This window comes from Pinus tabuliformis, chromosome 5_1 (genome assembly GCF_031772625.1).
Source record: "Pinus tabuliformis cultivar Carrire ecotype Pingquan chromosome 5_1, CPIR1, whole genome shotgun sequence".
NCBI lineage: Eukaryota > Viridiplantae > Streptophyta > Pinopsida > Pinales > Pinaceae > Pinus > Pinus tabuliformis.
Genome location: NC_142305.1, coordinates 649,122,166 through 649,147,841, shown reverse-complemented (window position 1 = coordinate 649,147,841; position 25,676 = coordinate 649,122,166). Strand labels below are relative to the sequence as shown.

General features: G+C 35.7%; 1 protein-coding gene across 2 annotated transcripts; it reads left to right on the top strand.

Moving 5' to 3' along the window:
* Positions 1 to 16,703: 16,703 nt before the first annotated feature.
* On the top strand, positions 16,704 to 22,574 carry LOC149166667 (uncharacterized). Of its 2 annotated transcripts, none has more exons than XM_089432730.1 (7): positions 16,704 to 17,709; positions 19,478 to 19,634; positions 20,152 to 20,293; positions 20,400 to 20,515; positions 20,669 to 20,819; positions 20,936 to 21,072; positions 21,303 to 22,574. In XM_089432730.1, exons 1-7 carry the CDS (start codon positions 16,866 to 16,868, stop codon positions 21,313 to 21,315), a joined length of 1,560 nt encoding a protein of 519 aa, XP_089288856.1. In that variant the 5' UTR covers positions 16,704 to 16,865; the 3' UTR covers positions 21,316 to 22,574. The 2 variants fall into 2 exon arrangements, with proteins under 2 accessions (XP_089288856.1, XP_089288855.1); XM_089432729.1 differs by having other exon boundaries at positions 16,706 to 17,709; positions 21,321 to 22,574.
* The last annotated feature ends 3,102 nt before the right edge of the window (positions 22,575 to 25,676 follow it).

Below are 25,676 nucleotides of genomic sequence, written 5' to 3'. Positions count from 1 at the left end.
GAGTTGAAAAAGTTTTTTTTTTTTTTACTCCAAAAATGGTGAATCATCCCTCATGATTGACATTATCATATTGAATCTTATTGGTTCTTATAAGGTTTATTTTTGTTGTACATTTTTTTTCTTTGAGACCCCTTTTTTACCTCAAAATTTCTCTAATTATGTGCTTAGTATTATTTATTTTTGTAAAATATTATGAGAATATTGGGCAGATCTTGATGATTTGGAAGATGAGATAATCTAGGGAATTGTTCCCTGCTATAAGATGGACCAATATTGGATAATAAATGAACAAGATATAATGAAATTATTGAATAGATTATGGAGATCTAGTGATTGAGAAAATCTAGGAATGTGCTCCATGTCATTTAATGAAGACTCCTGTTGTTGGGGACCAAATCCACTATTTCAGGGATTTTTAGGGGGGAATCAATCCTTCTTTCAAGGAGGCCAATTCCCCATCATTATGTATAAGTACCAATTCAAATTAGCCTCTAGGGGTTATAATTTTTCATCATTTTTATGAAGAACACTTGATATTCAACAATTCTACTTCCACCTCCAACAGTGATGTACTTGATTTTTTCTCAGTCATGAAAGGCGACTTCATTTTCAGCTTCTAAAACTTGGTTTTATTCACAGGACTTTTAGTCTCCTTGAGCTTGTCCATCCCAAGAGACTAAAAGCCCTATTGTTTACCATTTCTTTTATTTCTCTTCTTAGTTCCTATGTTTTTTAGTGGTAATTTTCTACCAAATTTTAGCACGTGTTAAAAAATCTCTTTTGAGTTGTTTTCACTTGGATTGAGTCCTAAAAACATTCTAATTAATAACAAAATTTATCCCACAACATCTATACTTGATTAGCTTAGGCATTTGGTTACATAGATTGGCTTATTAGTTCTTTTTTTTCTGAATTTTTTGGTTTTAGTAATAAATTTATGCTAAATTTTAGCACGTGTTGATGAACTTATTTCAAGTCGATTCTAGTTGGATTGAAGCCTAAAGACACCCAACATAATATTTTTTTTTACCTCGTAGCATTTTCACTTTATTAACTTAGGCATTTGGGTGCTTAGATAAACTTATAGTTCACTCTTCTGCAAATTTGGTTACCTAGACCAACAGTTTGACTTTTCCCCTTGTGCAGGATGGGATGCTGAGTAGATCTAAGCTTGAAAATGTCCTCTACACACCTATCCAACCTTCTACCATCTTTCTCCACCTTCAAATCACTTGTAGAGTCCTTAGACTACTTTCGGATGTAATCTTGCGGCATCATGTAGCATCTTGTAGCACTTCGCAGAATTGATCAAAACTCAGCCAGAATTTCCTCTTAAGCCTATTTTTTGCTTTCCATCACTTAGCAACATTCCCAAAGTCTTGGAATCCAACTAGAAGAGACCAAATACCTTTTGAACATCATCTTTTCCTCATTGTAGCTTTAAATTTGCAATTAGGATTTACTATTTTGATCATGAGTTAAATAGCATAGAAATAGTTTGCATTGATTCCTTTTGAGCACTTGATGGTTTCTGCAAATAGATTAGAGTTTACTTTGAATGAATTTGTATAAATTTTCTTTCTTGCATTTGATTCCATGAAACTAGTCTAGGTTTACATTCCCGCCATTTAATTTCTGCTAAATAAAAATATGATTTTCTTTTCTAGCATTTGTTTTTCTGCAAATAGGTTAGAGTTTCCTTATGTAGTAGGACAAGCAATGTTTCAATCATTTCCTTCCTTGCAAATTTAGATTCAGTAGATTACCTTCTTTGAGTTTATAAAATGGTCTATGAACATCTCAATTCACTTCATTGCATTAGATCAACAAAAGAAGGACACATTGCATGTTGCACACACAGTGTTGACACCTCTTAAGTTTGTACAAACCCAAATTTGATAATTAAAGTTGGTACCCCTGGGAGCTGAAACATCCTTGTTGCAATACTGGGGCTCATCACTTGGTACCCATTATTGTATGCGAACTCTACAAGTGGAATGTATTCTTCCCATTTATTTGGTTGGTGCATCACATACATCCTCAACATTTCCTCGAGGATCCTATTTTCCTTCTTTGTTTTCCCATTTATTTGTGGATGATAAGTTGTATCAAAAGCCAATTGTGTCCCTAAGCCTGCAAATAGTTCCTTCCAAAACCTTGAAGTGAACCTGACATCTATATCTGAGATAATCTTCTAAAGGAGTCCATGCAATCGTACGATTTATTTTATGAAGACATGAGCCACCTCACTGACTGAGTTTATAGACTTAACGACTACAAAGTGAGCCACCTTGCTCAGCTTGTCAACCACAACCATGATTGCATCATGTTGTCTGGAATTCCTTGGCAGATATATAATAAATTCCATGGAAATCACCTCCCATTTCCATTTTGGAATGGGAATAGGCTGCAGTAAACCAGTTGGATGCTTGCATTCAAATTTCACTTGTTGGCATTCTATGCATTTAGAAATAAAATCAACCACCTCTTTTTTCAAATCAGGCCAATAGTAAAATTTCTTGATGGTTTTTAGGGTCTTTTGGTAACCTGAGTGGCCAAAATATGGATTTGCATGGAATTATTTTAATATAAGCTTCTTTAGGTTATCTTCATTCGACACATAAATTATGTTTTTGAAGCAAACCAACCCATCCTTTGTGAGGCAATATTCCTTGTCCTTTTCACCCTTGGGATATTATTGTAGCTTTTCTTTTAATTTCTAATATTTTTCGTCTTGTTTCCCATTCACCTCAATCCTTTGCTTAATATCAATCCCATAAGAACTTATGGATGATATATGGCACATTTGCACCCTTCTGTTGAGTGCATCAACCACTCGATTCTCTTTTCCCTTAATGTACTTAATCTCGAAATCAAACTCACTAATCGTGGTCAACCATCTAGCTTGCATGACATTTAGTTTAGGATAATCAAACAAATACTTCATCCCTCCATGATAAGTCATTAGAGTGAATCTTCTGTCAAGGAGGTAGTGCCTCCGCATCTTCAATGCATGGATGATGGCAAAAAATTCCAAATCATGAATTACATAGTTCTGCTCATGTTCATTAAGCTTGCGAGATTCATAACAAACCACTTAGCCTTCCTGCATCAAGACTCCACCAATTCCTTCCTAGTAGGCATCCATGCAAACCACACAATCCTTGTTTGGGTCTGTTATTCTTACATAGGTGCATTAGTGAGAAGTTTCTTCTGATCAAAACATGCAACACATTCAACTGTCCATTCAAACTTCTTCCCACTCTTTCGCAACACAATGATTGGATAACCAATCTTGGAGAAGCTTTTGATGAATCTTTCATAGTAGCATGTCATCCCCATAAATGATCTAATCTCGGTCACATTCTTCGGTGTTGGCTACTCCATGATGGCCTTGATCTTCTTTGGGTCAACAAATACTCTCTTCTTTGAGATAATGTGTCCCAAATAATGGATTTATGACTGAAAGAAGTCACATTTACTAAGCTTTGCATAAAGTTTGTGTTCTCTTAACAATTGTAGCACTACAATTAAGTGTTCCCCATGCTCCTCCTCGGTCTTTGAATAGACTAATATGTCATCCACAAAACCTACTACAAATCTATCCAAGTAAGGGCACAACACGTTGTTCATTAAGCACATAAAAGTTGCAGGTGCATTTGTAAGCCCAAAGGGAACTACCACAAACTCATAATGCCCATACCTGGTCCGAAATGTTGTCTTATGGATGTATTCATATTTAATGCACACTTGATGGTATCTAGATCTTAAATCAATCTTGGAGAAGACTACTTCTCCCCTTAGTTGATCAAATAAATCATCAATCCATGGCAGGGGGTATTTGTTCTTAATGGTTACTTTATTCAACTGTTTATAATCGATGCACAACCTGAGTGTGCCATCTTTATTTTTCACAAATAATACTGATGCTCCCCATGGAGACGCACTTGGCCTTATGTAGCCTTTGTCCAACATTTCTTTAAGTTGTAGCTTTAACTAAATTAGCTCCAGAGTGCTCATTCTATATGGAACCTTGCATGTTGGGGTTTCCCTTGGCATTAGTTCAAAGGAAAAGTATACTTCTTTGTGACGAGGCAACCTAGGGATTTCTTTAGGAAATATGTCTTAGAATTGGTTTAAAATGGGATGCTTTATTAGAATTCACTAGCCATCACCTTCAACACTGTTGTTAGCTTCAATGGTGTTGTTAATTTGAACAATAAATAAGATACACCCCTTCATGCAACTTCTTTTGTCTTGTATGGTTGTAATTAACCTCACGAACATGGGTTTTAATTTCCCTTGCAATATTCTTCTCTCCCCGAACTCATCTAAGAATTCTATGACTTTCTCAAAGAAATCTACCTTGGTGTGATGCATATACAACCAATCCATTCCTAGCAATGTGTTGTATGCTCCTAGTGGTAATACATTTAAACTGGTAATAGTTGGCATTCTGTTCAACTCTATTGGGCATTCTCTCACCCAAAGCTCCACTATTTTCTTTTCTCTTGTGGCTAATTGGGCCTTCTATGATTCCTCATGCAATTTATTGGCCAATTGGCATTGCTCCACGATTATTAGGCTAAAATAACTATAGTTAGAACTCATATCAATTAAAATAGAGATAGTTCAGTCACAAATATTACCTTCCATCTCAATTATGGATGTCTGATAGTCGACTTGTGTATTGTCCAACACTGCGTAGATCCTGGGTATGCTTTAGGCCACTTCTTGGACTATTTTGGCCTCCCAGATGTCGTATAGCTTTGACCCATCGTTTTTGTGTTGTGGGTAATCCTTCCTTAGGTGATTTTCCCCGTAAGTCCAACATTTATGTGGTCCTATACCAAAATTATTGATCTCTTCTCTCATGGGATAGGTAATTCGGTCTTTGTTATCAGAATTAAATTTCTGTTGGGGTTGCTTTTGATTCGCTCGAGTTAGGCCTTCCCTTTTATTCATAGCTTGCAACCTCCACTCCTTCTTATGTCATTCTCCTTTGTATCTCATACCACCTCTCGCCTTCCAATCGCTCTTGGATTCTGGTTTGCATTTTGACTGTTCATAACAATGCTTGAAATTTTGGATTGCATCCTCCAATGTTCATGGCTCATCGAATTTGATTATGTCTTTTAAGGATTGTGGTAGTCCACTGATGAATATTTGAACCTTTTCCTTTTCCTCCTTAAGGTAAGGTACATACCATAATATCTCCAAGAATTTAGTAATATACTCTTTAGACATCTGTCCCAATCTAAGCTCAGATATTTGCTCCTGAAATGTCCCTCGAACTCACCCCAAGGAAATTTTTCTTCTCTTATGATTTTTACATTATTTAAGTCTTCCCACTAGATGTTAGCTTTGCCTTTCAAGCTGAAGGTAGCCACCTTTGTTTTCATATTCTCAGAGTAATCATGAACTTTGAAGAACTTTTTCATCATGAGAAACCATTCTTCAACATCTTTTATTTTCTTTGCCTCGCCATCAAATGTAGGAGGTTTGGCTTTCTTAAATTCTTCTGGTACATAATCTCTCTCCCTTCTCTTCCCATGATGATGAAAACCATGACGATGTGGCCTACATTGAGTAATATCACATTTTTGTCCATGGGTTCTTGACTTATTTTTAGGAGTACTTAATAGAGTACCTCCTTTCATAGTGTCTTCACTTGAAAATTCACACCTCTTTCTAGATATGCTCTCATTTTCCCCATTGGTTCTTTCTTCTTGTTCAGTGGAACATCTTATCTGCCTCTATGGCTAGCTCCCAACTTTTGCTACTTTTACCTCTATAAGTATGAGAGGATCTACAATATGACTGCATTAACTTATGCTTGTCTCTCTTGTGCTCTTATAATCCTTTCATTGTCATCCTTGCAACTCTTGATTTCAACTTTCAAGTTCCTCAATGTACCCATCCAATCATGAGAATATACCCCTCCTTGATGTCCAACTAACCTTTCCGCTTCATGTCCATGTTGTAATTGATGAGAGCTATACTACACCATTCTACTATTCTTTCCTTAGTCTATTGGTTCTATACTATACCACCCTTTGTTATTATTGTGGCGGTTAATCTTCATGTGTTGTCATGCACACACATAACTATTAGATTCTAACAAATCTCAATGCATAATAAATGTTATCACCTTGGCTTGCTGATGGAAATCTACTAGTGTGTAGCTAGTTGTGCATTTCACCTCAATTAGTATTAATAAAATTAAATACATCATTAATGCCATGCTACATGCATATAAATATACACCATACCATACACACAATCAATCCATTATAAAAATCAGGGTTCTAATGCTCATCATGAGACTTTAAGGCCTCACTAGATCTTCAAGGTCCAATGTTGAACCTTTGCTTGGTTATTTTAGTGATGAACCTTCCCAATCCAAGTGTTGAACTTGGAAGCTCTAATACCATTTTGTAACATACCCCCTACTAACCCTGCACCCTTCATGAGATAGTAAGAGGAAGTAACTATGTTGACCCAACCTATAATGTCCTATTATGGAAATGAGGTTTGAATTTTTAACCCTTTTAGAATTTCTTAAAACTTAAAATGGATGAAAATATCGTGCAAATCTCGTCAAGACCTTTCCAACGATACAAAACTTGTCTCAATCTGACTCCTGGATCAAAATATATGGTTGATTTCAGTCTTGGCCAATTAGCTAGCACCATGTCATTTACCTGCCACGTGGTACCCATGTGGTTCCCACATCATTGTACAAGCCATGGACACATGGTAGCTATCGACTTACTCATACTTGTTAAGCCTCTCTTATCACATCCCCTTACACAATACACATATATCATGGGCATAGTAAACAGAGTAGGCCTCTCTCCCTGCCACCTCAACCCAAAGATTAAATCTTAGAAGTTCTCTACGAGCCTCCTTTTGAAATCCCCGGGGTAGAACCTACGAGTCATTCAATGATGGAAAATGCACTATGACCATCAATAGTCTCAAATTTCCTCCGCTCACGCCCTTGGTTAAGGCACCTGGTCGTAGTTTAGATGGTTTAAACAAGGTTCATGCACAATTGTTATCTAATGTGTGTGTGTGTGTGCGTGTGTGTGTGTGCGTGTGTGTGTGTGCATGCGTGTGTGTGTGTGCATATGTGTATATATGTACATGTACATGTATATATGTGTGTGTGTGTGTGTGCGTGTGTGTATATATATATATATATATAGATATATATATATATATATATATATATATATATATATATATATATATATATATATATATCTATATCTATATATATATATATATATATATATATATATATATATATATGGAAACAAAGCTACCTCTCACCTGCTAATAAGTCAGAAGTTAAAACTTGATAGCCAAATGATTTCAGTCAAACTTTAACTAAATATGACAAAGATAGTTTATCTCTCTATAACCAGACCATTTGGACCAAGTTATCGACCTAGGATGAATACAAGAATAATCCCACTCCTAAGAAGATCTTTAAGACACTTGTAACACATTTTTGTGCCAGAATCACGTTTTTGAATGTTAGTCCAAAAAATTATGAACAAGAGCCAGCATGTAATGATCAACGCAAGACTCATAAACAAGCATTGGCATATCAAGTGCACAAGAATTAATCATTCCTCATTAACTTCCCAGAAATTAGTAATATGCATTTACGTATAAAATCAACACTCTTCAATATAATATAGGCACTGAGCAAACACAAGAACTTAACTTGTTCCTCAGATATTACACAAGGAGCCAACATTCCCATTCTTTCAGGAAACAAACATTTCATATATTCAAATAACATTTAAATGGCACATTAAACATATGTTAGCATTCACTGGCATATGAGACATAAGAAATACTTATCTTGTAGTAAAGGGTCTGGAAACTGAGATTAGGACTCTAACTCTCAACCCAACCTTAGACAAGCTACAACAAAGCCTTTCTTGCATATGTCACCCTTGAGCTAGATTCCAGATCTTGAGGAGGAGTGCTTCCAAAACAACAATTCAAGAGTATCAACTGCAATAGGGTGCACCAAGGCCACACCGCCTTCACCCACCAAAGTTCAATAACAATAGAAGAGTTCTTTTTAGTTCAAAGGAGGTTCAACATAAAACAATCTACCATGGGAGTGTGGAGATCACCCATCCAGTTAATTCCATAGAGAGAGCAAGAACTTGTGTTCCCAACCCAGGGCCACACTTGGTGGTTCAACAACCCTCAAGTACTTGGGTGTCTCTAACTCTTGGCCATTAGATTCATTAGTTTGCAAACTTTCCAATGGATTCAACAACCCTTGAGCAAGCCACACATAGTGGGTTCAACAACCTCAAGGAAAGCCACTTACTCTGTAATTTCTGTTATCCCAACCAGCAAGCCACACACAATGGGTTCAACAACTGCAATGCTATAGAGAGAACTCCTTCAGTCAAAAACAAAACTTGATCTAGTAAAAAAAAAAAACCTTGCCCTTGTGCATCCCTCTCTTAAGTAATTATGTTTCAAGCTTCTCTAATTCCATTGCTTGTCCCTTCAAGTTACGTACCATTGTGACTCTTCTAGGCATGAATATACTTTTCCCATTCATGTTACATAGAGGGAATTCTCTTCATTTACTCCAGCCACTAAAAGTTGTGTTCCACCACCTTTGTCTACCATCATGACCAGACTTCATTAAATTTGACTCTCTCTCTCTCTCTCTTGGAAATATTTTCAAAGGGTTATGTGTGGTTCCCAACCACTCTTTTTTGGCTAAATTTATTTGAAATAAGCTCATTCAGAGACAAGGCATCTGATACTTATATCAACCTGTTTCCTCAAACAATTCTCCTTCCTCAAACTCTGGAAATTGTGTCCCAATTTCTCATTTATTTTTAATTTGACAAAAATAGAGATAAAAATTTGTAAGGGTTGTCACACAACTTCTTTTAAGGAATAATTTGTTTACAAGGGACTTAGAATGGTATAAAGGCCCTACTTTTCCCCATATCTCCTCTTGGGGAATCCAATAACACTAAATCTAAAAGACATAATCACATAACACTCTTTGCCTTACTATCCAACTTTTCTTGGGGTTCTTTTGCTATGCTCACATGTTCATTTATCGACACAACTATCCACTAATATTATACATAAGAAGATCTTCCATGTTTAGCATCTAGAACTTGTAGATCTAGCCATTAAGTTTTTCCATTTATATTCTTGATCTACTTGCCATTTTTTTCACACATGATTCAATTACACAAAGCTCCCACTTAAGAATAGGGTTATCACTGACCCAAGATATTCTTGTTCTTCATGCAATGAGCTAAACCCTAGTGACAAAGGCATCCCCTCAAAGCCAATAAATTCATGATACCAAATGAAGAGTTTGATAAATTATGCAAGAAAAACACTACCACCAAAATATAAAAGAAAAGAATAATAATAACACATTCACATAAGGTACAAAAGATTTACCTTGGAAACCTCTAATTGAGAATACTTGCCTAAAAAAGTGTCATATCTCTTTCTATCTCACTGAATTAACTCAATTATTCAAGTATTTTGTAGCTTCAAATAACCCTAATCTATTAGCTCGAATTAGTTTACAACCCTAGTACCTTATTTGGGATTGGGTTGTGAATGGTCGAAACCATTTGGTTGAAAAACACAAAAAAAAAATATTTTTTTTCTTAGGGGTTTGCTAGCCTCCCATGCACCTTGAGTTGAATGGGTGGGCCCCCTTGAACCCCTATTTATATGTGGCTATGCCTATCTGCAAAGAATATAACACATATATAATAGTTTGAACCTTGGGCAAGAACTTCACCCTCTTAGACATCGATATTATGAGCTTGTTGGGAATGTGCATACCTTAATGCAAAGGGGCATACACTACCACCAATGAGTCACTTTTAAAGTGTCTTGTTGGTGCAGTTGATTATGAACCTTCTCTACAAACAACATTGATAGTAAATGTTAAAAACTCAAACCTTATGTGAGAGTTTTGGCCTCTGGGTGTTAACTTCACAATGGAGTGTATGCCTAATAAAGTGTAGATGGACTTAGCCTTTTACCAACAATTCACTTTTAAAGAGATTGGTTGTTGGAGTTGGTTATGAACCTTCACTATAAGCTACTTCAATGGTAAATGCTAAGAGATTGAATCTTAAGAAAGAGATTTGGCCCACGAAGCACCAACTTCACCATGAAGCCATTAGGTTTATGCATATTACACTAGGAATGCAATTACTCCACCAAAAATCACTTTTATAATGAGTTGTAAATATCGTGAATGAATTTATGCGTATAGATAGATTTTCTAACCAACCAATCAATTTTAATATATTTTTTTAATCAAATTTTACATAAAACTTTATCATATACTACTTAGATGATTAATATTTAAAATTCAAATTATAAATCAAAGCTTTAATCTCTTTAATATCAGCTTCATCCAAAACAAACCAATTATATACAAATAATTACACTGAAAGTGTTCTTCTATGGAGTTGGTTGGGAAAACATTGTTTTCCCTAGCCAATCCCAAAGCACCATTTTCGTCGTTCTCGTGAGTTAAAAATTAATGGGTGGAAAGGGTCTGCGAGCTTGTTGGACAAGTGGAATGGATACGTTTCTTGTTGAGCTCTGCGTCTTCCTCTCTCGCAACTTCTAGGCGGCCAATAAATCGCTCAATATGTCCGACACTAGGACATAGTAATGACCAGGAGTTGCATGAGTTGCATCATCGTTGGTAAGAGGTTGAAGGTCGTGACACACATTCAGTTCATCATCCTGATCTTGCTCGACAAAATATTTAGAGGGTTTTCTTTTCTTGTTACCTACATGCTTCGATTTTGATCTTTCAGAGGGTTGTTGCACTCCATCATCATGTGAGTGCCAGGAACTTGCTTTCTTGAGCCTCTTTCGAACCGGGGAAGAGGTACCTTGAGGTTTAGGTTGCGCTTGCCATTCTTCGTCTGACATCTTCATTGTCTCCAGGTGAATAATATTGGATTGAAATAGTACATTTCACCCTAGGCTTAAATAATGGCTTCCATGGACCATTCATCATTTAAATAAAAATTTAGGCGGAACCCATAAACATTTTATTCAGACCCTAGGTATAAGTTGTGTTACAGGGTTCGCCAAACTTGAACATTGGGGTTCAAAGCTGGGCGAACCTCAAATAAATTTTAAATCCGGATTAGGTTCGACTGTATTTAAGGTGTTCGGTTCAACCTCCTTTGTTATCTCTAAAGAAAAATGAGATGTATAAAATCTACCAACAATGTTAATTGCGCCCTTCGATGGTCTATTTGGCGTATATGACCATCAATTTCTACGTTGAAAACCTTCGAATAACTCTCTAATGTTAATTTGGTGATTTTTTTTTTTCAGAAAGAAAAGGCTGGCAGGGGCCGAGCCAATGTCAGATGTGTCGCAATGATGCTGATTCCAATCTTCATATGTTCTTCCAATGTGGCGCTTCCTCCTCAATCTGGTACGTGCTGTCTTTAATCTATGGATTTTCTCACAGAGTTTTTTCTTCTGTTCAGGATGCCTTCCTCTGGTGGAGTGCGCAACGTCCCTCTTGGCGTTCTCTTTTTATCATCACCTGCTGGTTCCTTTGGAAGTGGAGGAACGATCATATTTTCCAGAATTCCAGTCTGCCTCTTGACTTCATTTTGATAAAAATCTTGGCATATCTGCCTTCTATAATTTGGTGACTTGTTTGACATATATTTCAAAATATTTTTGAGTAGTGTGAAATGAAATGTATAGAATTTTCCTCGGAACTCCAGCCATTAAATGTGTCATTTGATGACATTTTTGGCATGACCATTGATTTTTAAATGGAGTTCAAAAGAAAACCTCCAAATACCAGTCAAATGTTATCTTTGTGACTTGTCTCTGTATCACTCTTTTATTTTAATGATCTAAAGAAATTATGAATTGTACACGTTGAACAAAACATGATGGTTGAACCAGATTACGAATTGTGTTGGGTCAACAAAATGTGCTCTCGGACAACTACTATTTGAAGTTATTAATGGAGTAGCCAATTTCTATCAATTAGCCAATTTCCACTTCCAACTTGCAATTTAAATAAAAGATAAATAAAGGATACTTAAATAATTCATAGTTACGTTAATAAATTATAATTGCATAAATATAATATTATATAAATATAGATTTTATCACAATTTTTCCATATGAACCCAAAATTACATATTATATTATATAATAAAATATTATTGCATTATTCCTGATGACGATGATAATCCTCCTCCCAGGTATATTGCCCCTGAAACCATTGACCACACCCAACCATGGGCTTTCTTTGATGGATCTGCTCAAGAAGCAAGGTGTGGGGGCAATGCCTTCCTATATATGTTAGACTCCCATCACTTCCAAATTCAAATGGGGCTTGGAGGGGGCACAAACAATTATGCAGAGCTCATCACTGCCAAATATCTCATACAGTTTGCATTAGAAAAACATTGCAGGAATCTACAACTATTTGGGGACTCAAAAATAGTGTGCAATTGGATTAATAAATCATCAAACTGTCATGCATACACTCTGAGGCCTATCTTGGATGAGGCCCATAGACTTATCTCTTTATTTGACAACTTTTCTTGCCATCATATATACAAGGAACACAACACACTTACCGATATGCTATCCAAGGAGGTAGCCGTCAGGCCATGTGACACATGGATGATACATGAGCAGAGGGATGAAGCACACTACCAGTATTATCATCGCCCTTTCATGGACCATATAGTATAGGCTCAGCGTGAGCTTGTGTATTTTTTGTTATATGTTAATTTATCATGTTTATGTATTACCAGTTGTATTTACAGACAAACATACTCTCTGACTAGAGTTATTTTTTGATAACATTATATGAACTCTACTGATGGCAGAGCCTCCCTGCATGGAGTGTTGATTATATTTTTGTTTTACCTCTACTTGACAGGCACTTAGCCTCATATACTGCATATGTGAACAACATCTACAACATGTAATTTTCCTTAATATAATGAAAATTGTCATAAAATATGTTAATTTATGTTTTATTTTATTTATTTATGTTTTATGTTAATCTATGTTTTATATATATATATATATATATATATATATATATATATATATATATATATATATATATATATATATATATATATATATATATATATATATATTTATATATATATAGATAATGGTGAACCTCATTGAAACCTTATCAAAAACTTGAAATCTAATTGAACTTAATCATTGTCGAACTCGAATTTGAACCCAAACCATGTGACACAATACAAGGTGACTGGAAAAAAAAGGCCATACAAAATGAACATGTATGCCCTAAGTATTATCGTCATTAAAATTTGAAGAGCAGAAGTGACTAAATAAGTTCAACAAAATTGGGAAGAAAACCTAGAAACACCTATCATTCGAACTTATATAATCTTTAAAAAGAAAAATTGTAATGTGAAATTTGTCCAGTATTCAAAAGTATTCGAGTAGATTTCACATCTAAATCTATGGGAGATTTGTAGAAATGGTGAAGGACACCAATTACTACGATGTGCTGGGAGTCAGTCCCACAGGCACTGAAGCAGAGATCAAGAAAGCTTATTACATGAAGGCCAGGGAATTTCATCCTGATAAAAATCCAAATGATCCTCAAGCGACACACAATTCTAGTTACTAGGAAAAGCTTACCAAGTTCTCAATGATGCAACACAATGGTCATCATATGACGCACATGGAAAAGCAGATGTATCAAGGGAAATGATAATAGACCCAACAACAGTCTTTGCTATGTTGTTTGGAAGCGACTTAGTTGAAGACTATATAGACCAACTCACAATTGCTTCTATGGCTCCTTTGATCCATTTTTCGTACTGTCTTCTCTTCATAATGGTTAGAGAACATCTCCAAGCATGCATTTCCTTACAATTGTCTTCTCCAAAACTCTCGTCAAACTTTTAAACATAGTAGGATGTTCCACCTCAGTCAATATTGTTGTAGGAGTGATAACTGTATCAGAAGAGGGGCATTAAAATGTCAGAATTGAAATGCATGCTCAACAAGATCATTTATAGCTTAGACATCTTAACTCTATTATGTAAATTACATCATCATTGACTTTAATGCAGTCGTGTATCTATTTAACACAGGTACTCACAGTTGTGAAAACCCAACCAAGATAACAGATAAAGATTTCACACCTAATTCCTCAATTTCATCTTGGCATGAGATGTTGAAAGACAAATTATAGTCTCCAACGAAGTGATTGGTAATGTCCCTCCTCCAGGCTGCAACACAAACAAAAAAGAAATTTCATCAAGCATATCCAAGAGAACCCATACCTTGTGATCTTCATGTGTTAATTACTAATCAAAAGCAACCGTAAAACAAAAATTCTCAGATGACAGGTAGTGCAATTATCTCACCTTAGCTTCTGAACCTACATTACGCATCTTAGCATACTTAGATGCAATATGTTTTGATGCCTATAGGTTATCACAAGACAAACACAATTCATGTCGTACAAGGTTCGAGTCTCGGAGAAAGATACAACAATGGACGATAGCTCCTTGAAACAAAGCCATTTTGCTTGAAAATGACAAAAAACTCAGTCAAACTTGCTAGACTCAGAAATTTCATTGCTAATATCTCATACACTTAAGAATGCAAGCTGCTCTGCCAGTCCACCACACCTTAAGGAAACCAAAGTGCTATTTCCTTCTTTGCACTCTCAACTGTCACTGCCATGGATAATGTTCCTTCCAACCTCTATAACAAAATCGCCTCTAATAGTTCAGGGGTTTAGGTGTTGCAGGATTTGTAGCTCCGATAATTTTCCTACTAGTTGCAACAACACCTTTCCCCTCCCAGACCACAACTACAACAAGGCCGGAAATTATGTACTCTGCCAATCCAGGAAGAAAGGGCTTTGAAGACAAATCCTTGTAGTGTTTCTTCGCAAATGATCTCTCTATAGCCACCATTTTTAGACCTTTCAAAATAAATCCCTTCTTCTCAAACCTAGATATAATTTCTCCCACCAATCCACGCTACATGCTGAAAATTTCTCCCACCAATCCACCATTTTTAGACCTTTCAAAACAAGTCCCTTCTTCTCAAACCTAGACACAATTTCTCCCACCAATCCATGATGCACGCTGATAATTTCTCCCACCAATCCACATTGCATGCTATCGGGCTTGATCATGATGAAGGTTTGCTTAATAATGAATTTGCCTTGAGTTCAAACAACAAGCAAATACTAGGTTTCTTGACACGGACAAACCTACCCTGATGTGTAGTTAGAATCATACCTAGCAACTGGAAAAATTTGATGAATTGATCCACGACTCTGACAAATGTTGTGGGAACTTAGAATGCAACGACACCTAGAGAAGGGGAGTTTCTTCCCTTGCGTGTCTAACGCATGTAGTCTATAAATAAAAACGTGTCACTTTGCAGTACAATGTGGAAAATGCATACTATGGCAAGGTATGTGGAAAATGCGTACTATGGCAAGGTTGCTTTATGGTGGGTTTTGGAATGATTAAACCAAGAGTGGAGCACACGCTAGCTTTTCTTTTCACTGATAGTTGCTTTAATAGGGAGTCATTTCACCATTGATAGCTAACTTCTCTCGCTTCCCTTATGTTTTTGGCAGTTGACGTTGACCACAAATTTTCCAATTATGTGGCTTGCTTAACAAATAGATCATGGATAACACTCTAAACTTCACCCATAGATCTAGTTAACAAGATTATAATGCCAAGATTTGCATCGATCCAATAATAAGCATTAAAAAACCAGGATACAGAGTGTTACCATAACAAATATAACATTGTCAAGCTTTAGACTAACTCAAGAAATAACAATACTCAAAATTGCCAGTACAATTGCGTGAGATAATGCAACCACTTCAACATTCAGGAACCATTATAATAGAACCGTATGATGCCAAATATAGGAATTTTTTTTGTGATTCTAAATGTATTACGTGATCATAAAAAGTAGCAATGAGAACCATCCAAATGTGATGCCAAGGGACAATGATAAAAAATTGAAATATAACATGCGTCTTGAGTTGAATTTAGGTTTAAGAATGCATCTAAGAAATTTATCATTTCCATAACATATTTATAACATATGATGTTATTTCAACCATCAAAGCACCAATTAAACTCATGAATAACGTTGAGTGGGTAGTAATCTTAATATGCAAATGTAAGATTATATATGAGAAGCACTCTTTCACCTTTGGATTGAGAAATAACTATTTATCATATATGTAGTACATCCTTAGGTTGAGAAATATCTATTTATCATATATATAGTACATCTTTAAATTGAGAAATTTATTTTATATTCATTATACTTTTGGATAATAATTTAAATGATCATTATTTAAATTAAATTATTTAAAAACCTTAAAAATGAGCAGATGAATTTCCAAATTCTTCTGTTCCTTACCTTTATACCTTCAAGTGCCATGGCTAGTTTTAACATAGTGCAACCTAATTACTTTTTAATTTATATATAAAAAAAAATATTGATAGAGCGAGCTATAAACGTATAGAAAACGGTTTGTACGCTCAGCTCGTCCACAACTACATAAAAAGACGAAGGAAGTGTAACTATAACCATCGATGAGTATGATTCACTCCTAGAACTATAACTATCTTTGGCACGCTCTATCGTTAGGGTAATCTCTACACAAATGCATGATCCTTCGGTAACGTGCATTGTGCCCTTTCCTTCTCTTGCTCTCATCTAATCCCATGCTTATCCTGGGTTCTCCCCACTCTACCTAACTCCCCTTATGTGGACTGGCTATGGAATCCGAGTACCAGCAGCAGCAGCAACAACAATTCTTCCATCACCCAACAACCCACTTAACCCTTCTCCACCACCATCCCCATTCTCAGCCGTCTTCTTTCCTTGCCCATCCCCTCCTCTTCCCATCACCTTTGCATCACCATTTCATCCATTTCCACCAATTACAGCAGCAGCAGCAACAATTCTGTCAGCAGCAGGAGCAGATTCCAAACAGAGGGCCCGATCAGGTTCATCACCCAGTTGGGCTGCACCCTTTACAGGTCAGACATACAGTACACCAACCACAACCCCATCATCAACCCCATTTTCAACTGCCTCAATTTAATCAGCCACAGACTTCAGATGAGGAATACAGAGAACCCATTTCAGAAAAACATCAAGATGAAAGTCATCAAGGCCCGGAAGAAGGCAATGCAGGCAATAGCAGCAATGAGAAAAACAGAGACGGGTCTCACATCTCATGCACCGATTCTTCTTCAGGAGACTTTTCTGAAAAGAGGCTCTTAGCTCCCATTGCGGCCGGGCTCTTAGCTCCCATTGCGGCCGGTCTTGGAGACCCCAGTTTTGGGGGTGCTTTGGCCTCCATTAAGAGTGTTGTCACAAACCAGGCCATTCAAAATCAGCCTACCTCAATAGACGTTCCTTCTGTGGAGCAAAATATTTATGACCCAAAATCTGATGGTTCTCAAGGTAGTCCCCAATCTCATGAAGAAGGAGTTGTACAGGAAGGTGCTCTGAGGGAACACTCATGCTCTGCTTTTGTTGATAATTTGGAACAACCAAAGGAGAAGAAGAAAAGGAAAAAGCTGAAGCGGTTACACCTCCAGTTAGACTCGCTTGGTATGTCAGAATTTTAGATTTGAGTTATATTTGTTTTTATTTATTATATTACGTTGAACTATACCCATATTGAAATATACATCACTAAGTCAAAGTTTGAGCATACAGGCTTACCCCTTCTTACATGGTCCAGGTGAACCAGCATATCTGACTTGGCTCCAATCTTAAGAGAATCTGCCCCTTTCCTGAAAATTACAATCTAATCTGGACTATAAACTGTGATTTCACCCAAATGAAATGGGTTACTCTTTCCATGAAATTGGCCTTTTTAAAAAAGGAAATGCCAGACCATTTTATGATGTTCAAAGCGTCTCTACCTGCCTGTCTGACCATCCATCTGCCTATGTTTTTGTCTTTTTGATCTTGCAGTAACTTGATCGATGTACTGTTCTATTGCATGTGCTGAAAAATTTACTGGAATTTCTGACCATCCATCTGACTATGTTTTTGTCTTTTTGATCTTGCAGTAACCTGATCGATGTACTGTTCTATTGCATGTGCTGAAAAATTTGATGGAATTTCTTCTCTTTGTTAAAAGCTGTGATATCAACGTAAATTAAATGGATTAGTCACACCTTCAGAAGTTGTAGAACTTGGCTTTTTCCTTAAATAGAAGATGACTTTTACTCCTATAGTGTCCCAAACACTTCTTCCTACGAGACTTCCATCTGTCTGGTTTTTTTTTTTTCTCTTCTGAATATTATCATTGCCAGATTGGTATGTACTTCTATTGCATCTGCTTTAAAAATGTTTAATGAAGATCCTAACTCTTGTTAAAGAAGATGCCTTTCACTTCTATGGTGTCTCAAACACTTCTTCTTGCATGACCTTCCATCTCTCTGATTTTTTGTCTCTATGTATATTATCATAGCCAGATTGATATGTTTTTCTATTGCATGTGCTTTAAAAAATAATGAAGATCCTAACATTTTTGTTAAAGCTGTGATTCCCCCTAAATGAAATTAGTCTCCCAATTAAAAATCACATATGTAGCCTTACTTAAAAAGAATAGCTCATAACCTTATAGTGCCCCATATGTCCGCCTGTTTAACCATCCACCTGTTAGAGATGTTATCCTTTGATTATTAGCCTGTCTGACCATCCATCTGTTTGAGGTTTTGGCTTTTAGAATATTTTCATAGCCCATCTGATCTGATATTACATTTCATGTGCCTAAAAATCTTTAGGAAAATCCTAGTACTTCTTAAAATTTTCTTTTAATTGTTTATCTATGTTTCCTTCATCCTCACTGCCAGACTGGGAAAAAGACTAGCTGATTTATTGTATTGTTACCTTATGGTCCAGCATCTTTGTTGTTAAGTTTTAACCTATGTTCTTGAGATTTTCAGTTAATAATACAATCTCTTTTTCAGTCTTTATAATTGCTCCATATTGGTCATACTTGAATATACTTTGAAAATTAAAGAGTTCTATTGTTCATTTTATTGAACACACTATTTTGCCCATCCTGTATATGCTCTCAAATTGAGTTGGCATTTTGAAAACTTCATCACCTAATTGTTATGTCAGGTCTGCATATTATGACAAATGCAATTTTCTATTGGACGGGTTATATCCTAGTTTTTCCATTATATAAATGTTCTCTTATATTTCCGAGTACTATGAAAAATCAATGGATATAATAGCATTTTCTTCTTTTAAATTGTTATTCCCTGTTGGCCTCTTGAGGGGAAATTTTGGCTGAAAGTGAACTGTTTAATTTGAAATTTTGTTGCTGAACTGATCAATTATACTTGTATCTATGCAGTGCATAAAAAATTGATGAGAATTGCATGTGATCAACACAATGGCAGTGTTGAACAATTTATCGTTGCCACTTTGAATGCTTCAGAAGTAGTAGCTGGAATGCCGGGGAAGAAAGCAGTGATAAAAAAACCCACACTCTCAAAGTGGAAGCGGATTAGGTTAGTGCTTTGGCTATGTTGTTTTTATTCATTTTTCTTTTTGGAATACAATTTGTTACAAGTTAGGCTGTAGCGTCTGAAAGTAATTGAGGTCCAAGTCCCACTTTACTAGTGTGTTTAAGCTGTGAATGCTTCTCAAATATCACGCATTTCCTTGGAGTTAGAACTTGCAACTATTCAATCCCTGACAAGTACCATAGCCACAACACTAACCTCTGGAATTTTGATGCTGTTCTTGGGTAATTGGGAATTGGAATATGAGAACCACGATACTAAAAAAATTAACTTCATTGAGAGGAGGAAAGTAATGGGTTTGTGATTTTTCCAAACTGGCACGCATTACTATTTCCTTCTGATGATTGGTTCTAACTTGTTTTGTCTGACAAGCATATGATTTCACAAAGATTTGAACAGGTGAAAGTAAGTGACACTCAGTATTGCATTAATATTTCCTTCTGTCCAAAAATGATTATTGATTCTAACTGGTTCTGTCTGACAAGTTTATGATTTCACAAAGGTTTGAACAGATGAAAGGAAGTGAAACCCAGGAACTGGCAATGGCATTCAGATTGCTTGCTGCATCAACACCTGGATCAGGAGTAACATCTGATTTCTTGTCAATTCCGTGGCAGGAGCTGACAATGTCACAAATAGAGAAGGTAGGGAGTTGTGCTGAAAAGAAACTACAACTTCTTGGCTTTGCAAGAAATATGATGATGTCTGTACAGCTCAGTTCAATGCCAAATCGTTTCTCATGTTGGTCAGATGCTGGAAGAAACAAAGAAGATGCTTTTTCTGAATGAAAAAGTGCATGACTGTTCAGAGTGCGGGAAAAGGTTTGCCACACCAAGCAGCTTGAAGGACCATCTAAATGAGCATAGGTAAATCATATGGAGCCTTCTTTGTTTCCACTTCTATTCTAAAATATATAGTTTTTCTATTTGATTGTTCTGACCAGTATGAGTGTCAATTTGCTTTTGTTCATGAAATCCACTTTATCTTTTAATATGACCTTTTCCAGTTTCTGTTTCTAGCGGGGACAAGCCATACAATTGCAAATTTGAAGATTGTGCTATGCGATTCAAGAGCAAACAATTGCTTTGTCGACACTTGAAAAAACATGAGTGTGCTCACAAGTGTATGTTTGAAGGTTGTGGCAAACGTTTTGCTTTCAGGGAACGCTTGGTAATCTTGTAACCTTGCAGTTCGTAAATCTTTTTATGGTTTAGTGTATTCATTTTGGGCCTTTTTGGACCACGAAGTGAAGGCTTTTTACTTATATGTACTTTTACTGCAATCAGATTGTACACCAGAAAATACATAGCAATGAAAGGCCACTAGTTTGTCCTTGGGAGGGTTGTGGAAAGAGATTCAAATGGACAAATTCTCTTCAAGGACATAAGCGTACACACACAGGCGAAAAACCTTTTCAATGCACGTGAGTATACAAGTTAAACATTCTAGCTGTAATTCTTTTTGCATTGTAGTCTGGTGAACATGTTTGTATTAGGGTGATGAGTCAGATGTCGATTGTTTATGATTTACATTGTACAGGAACATGACATATAGTTTGCTACTTCATATTTAGTCATGGCTTGTATTACAGTTGTGTAATGTTTTATGTCCTCTGTTAAATCATTTTATGCTGTGCATGTTCTATTGACGTAGAATATGGTTCTAATACAGGTATCAGGGTTGTGGCCGGCATTTTGGCTACAAAGTTGATTTGACAAGACATCTTCGAACTCATAATGGTCAGCCAGCTCGTGGTAGTCATTGACCTAAGAAATGGATAAATGTTTGCATTATCCGTGGGTTCATTGTGCTAGAGATTGACCGCCATCTAGTGTTGTAACTGATGACTTTAATTGTCAGTCACTGATCATATTTCTGCAGGTTTAAAACACCCAATTCTATGGTGCATTTGATACAAGGAATGACCTGCTTTCTATGTGAAAGGATCACAATGTTTAACATTAACATCAGAGGGCACACCAACTAGTTCTAGTCTTCTTCACATGGAAGGAATCAGATTGTGCAGAGCAATCTTAACTTCATCAGTTCAGTCTTTTTGGTAAAGTTGGTCTACATCAATTTCTTCTCTCCATGATTGTGGAAGAATTGATTGGTTGCGGGCAGCTGCACAAGTCCAAGTCAAGCTGTTCTTATAAAAAAGGGATTAGTGGTGGACATGCGGTTTTTATTCAAAACATAGCACGATGATCTCTGACACAGTTCCTCAGAACATTGTGATTCTAGTTGAGCAAATAAGTTGATTGCTATTCATTGTTTCTTCACGTTATTGTTAAGTATTACATGTCTAGATATGCATTCCAGGGCAGTTATCTTGTTTTCTGTCCGGTGATGTTGTGTCCATGGCGAGAACTGCCTGTTTTACTCATGGAAGAAAATCCTGCCCAAAATTTGATTCAACAGAGCCTGTTTGTACGTTTTTACATGTACATACTTACATGTGTCCACAGGAGGTTGTAGTTCAGCCCAAAGGCTTGCTGTCTGCTGGAAGAACTGTGTTTCATGTGGATATCGTTCTGAACCATAGAAACTAAATAGAATAATGTCATTTGATTTGTACTATGCGAATGTTACAGAGGATAGAAGCACTGTTTTTTTAAAGTAAGCTTCGAGCTTCTCACTGGAATTGATAGATCTGATATCACATGCTCTCGTGTTGAGATGTGGTATTCCATTTTACACATATGCAAACTGTTCACACATTGGCTGGTTCTGAGTCCCAATGCTTGCTTTGCATTGGAAGAAAGAACGTTCATAATATGTCAATTTTTTACTTGTAGTCGATGCTATACAGCATGTTGTGGTCTTGTTTTCTATATATCTTTAATTAATATTTCTATAAATCTGTTTCATAGTAATATTTATAATCTTTCAGGTTATAATTGGAATTTGAAAGGCATTATATGACATGTTCTAGTGTTGAAAAGTGATGTTCCTTATTTTCTGGTTCAATGCGACTGGAACGCAATCATACTTTTTGCCAGGGAGAGTTGAAAGAACTCATTAAGCAAGATATAATTACTTATGTATTCTTCCTTGTGAGATCAACTTTTAGTCCTGGAAAAACATAAAAATAGGAAAGATTAGAAGAAATAAACAGGGAAGAATTTACTACTATAATTCTTTTATTTGATGCGTAACAAACCCTTCAAGCTCTTCTGGCACTGCTTCACTCTTTGATCCAACTTGGCAAGGTCTTTTTGCACTTTTCCGGGCATATTGGCATTTTTATTGGTCTTTGGGTTCAGGTTGGCTTTGAGCATGTTCACACTGGCATTATTTCTGCCTACTGTAACTTATTTCTGGTTAATGCCTAGTGAGATATTTTAAACATAGTTATAAGGACCTTACAAATAATGACATTTTTGGTACCAAGGTCTCCACTCGTGCAAATGTTCCATATCATTATTATTCCCCAGTTGTCGCTTCGTTTTTCATTTAGCTATTGGCAAATTCTCTAGTTTTCAATTCATCTCTCTTTGGACTACCCTTGCAATTAAGGCTTGTCAATCTCTTGGTTACCTCTTGTTGGACTTTTGCTAAGCCCCTCTGCGGTTATCTGATAGATTAAAATCTCCACCTGCAGCTTCGTCATCCTAGGATCAACATGAGCAAGCTTTGTTTAATGAGGATGGTTATAATATCTGCCTTCATTTTTTTATAGAAACAGAAGAACTTTGACAATGAATATATTTGCTATTTATCTATATTACATTTGGTCTCTCCAATGAATATATTTGCTATTTATCTATATTACATTTGGTCTCTCCAGAAAGATTTTTTTATAGAAACAGAAGAACTTTGACAATGAATATATTTGCTATTTATCTGTATTACATTTGGTCTCTCGAGAAAGATTTTGCTATCATTTTAGATTGAAGAAGTTTACATCCACCCTTACCTTAAATGTTTTTTAGTTTTAGTTTGAATTTGTTTCCATTGTCAAGTTCATCCCAGGGATACACATGAGCTTGTCGCTTAATGATAGTGGAAATAGCAGTGATATTGTACAGATTCAATCTCACTATAGAACTAGCTCTGACATGTGGTCAAATGCTTACAATTTGTAGTTTTATTTTAGTAATAAAAATATAGTTTTTTTGCCTGCATTTGATGCAGCAATGCTCATTTAATAATTTAGACAAGCCTATAATCTAGACAAGTTTATAGGAAACTTGGGAGAGGATTGACATCTATCCAAAAGAAGCCATTGGCTCTGACATGTGGTCAAATGCTTACAATTTGTAGTTTTATTTTAGTAATAAAAATATAGTTTTTTTGCCTGCATTTGATGCAGCAATGCTCATTTAATAATTTAGACAAGCCTATAATCTAGACAAGTTTATAGGAAACTTGGGAGAGGATTGACATCTATCCAAAAGAAGCCATTGGCCATATGCAGCCTGAATATTGGTTATGTTGTGATTTTGGCTATGCAGCCTGAATATTGGTTATGTTGTGATTTTGGCTATGCAGCCTGAATATTGGTTATGGTTTGATTTTGGCTTATCAATTATGTTGTGATTTTAGCCCTTTTTTTGAAAGAAACAATACAACTTCTTTCCAAGTCATATTTAAGTAAAAACAAAAAGTAAAAAGAAAATAATTACCTGGAGAGTCCCTCTCCAGCCCAGCATGCAAGAGATGTTGTAATGTTTTGTATTGTAAACATTTTGACTCTGTCAAAAAAAAAATAAAAATAACCTTAAGTTTAATTAAAAAAATTACATTATTAATTTTTAATCAACTTTTATTGGGTAGTTAAGGTAAATTTGAAAAAATAAAAAATAACCCTATGTTAAAATAAAAATTCCAAGTTATTATTTTTTTTTTTTTGTTGTTTTTTGTCGGGTAGTTGAAGTAAACTTGACCTGGTCAACTTACTGGTGGCTTTTGAGCTCTAGGTTTATGAGAACCTATGGTATTGTCCATGTTATTCATGTGGAATACAACCTATTTAAAGAGGGGAATTAAACCAGCCTAGATGTATCTTAACAAGTGTAGAGAGAGATCAAATCTTTTTGCAAAAAACAAAAAGTAAAAGGGAGAAAATAATGAACAAATAAGAAATAAATAAAGGAAATATAAAAAGATAACATCTATTTTATTCAAGAGAGATGTCGTGTGCAAACCTTGTAATATAGATGTTAGCTCTTCATTAGTGAAGAAGGATGATAGTGTGTGGGAAGACCTTGTTGTTTTTGAAGCATTTTTAATTGTTGTTGACTATGTGCATCTCTACTTTGTTGTTTTGTTGTGCATCTCTACCTTCTTTGTTGTTGTCATTGGAAATATACACTTGTGCAATGGTTAATCTTTTGTTTTTATACATTTAATTTTGCAATGGTTTTGTCTTTTGTGTTTGTGCTCTACCTTCATGGTTGTATAAGAGGAGTTAAAAACAACTAATATAAGATTGATGCCTATGTTGTATTATTTATATGAGTTAACCCACATTAATGTGCCATTTCTTATAATGCATAGCATTTGCCCTCCCCTTCCACCCCCTTTATTCTTTCCCATAAGTTTCTTCATTCTCATTTCTTTTTCCTATTAAATGCGCATTTTATGTTATACGCCCATTTTTTACTTTATTATCTAGAATCCATTTTTTTTAAAAGAAAAAAAATCATTTGGTAATCATATTTTTTTATTATAAATTTACTATTTTTTATTTTTAAAACCTAGTACACTCAAATTTTAAATTTCATTCACTCCATTCAATTCCCCTTTTTGTTTAATTATCTCTTTAATTTGGACCCCATTATTCACATGACCCTTAAAACCCTACTCGCTGCTAGTCCAGGAAAATCATACAAAAAAAGTTATTTTGAACAATTGTGCATTTAGTCACTAGAAACTTTAATGCCTGCTACTTGTCCATGAAATTCCTACATAAGCTATAGTATTGAGAAATTAAGTATTCTATTAGTCTAGCATTATTTAGGTGGGATTATAATGGGCGTGGTCTAATTTGTGTTGCAACTCATTACATAGAGTTTCCTAGGT

Coding starts and splice junctions, on each gene's coding strand:
- LOC149166667 (XM_089432729.1), top strand. CDS start 16,866: ATGGAATCCGAGTACCAGCAGCAGCAGCAACAACAATTCTTCCATCAC. Junction 20,820..20,935: donor TTGCTTTCAGGGAACGCTTG/GTAATCTTGTAA, acceptor TACTGCAATCAG/ATTGTACACCAGAAAATACA. Junction 21,073..21,320: donor GAAAAACCTTTTCAATGCAC/GTGAGTATACAA, acceptor GTTCTAATACAG/GTATCAGGGTTGTGGCCGGC.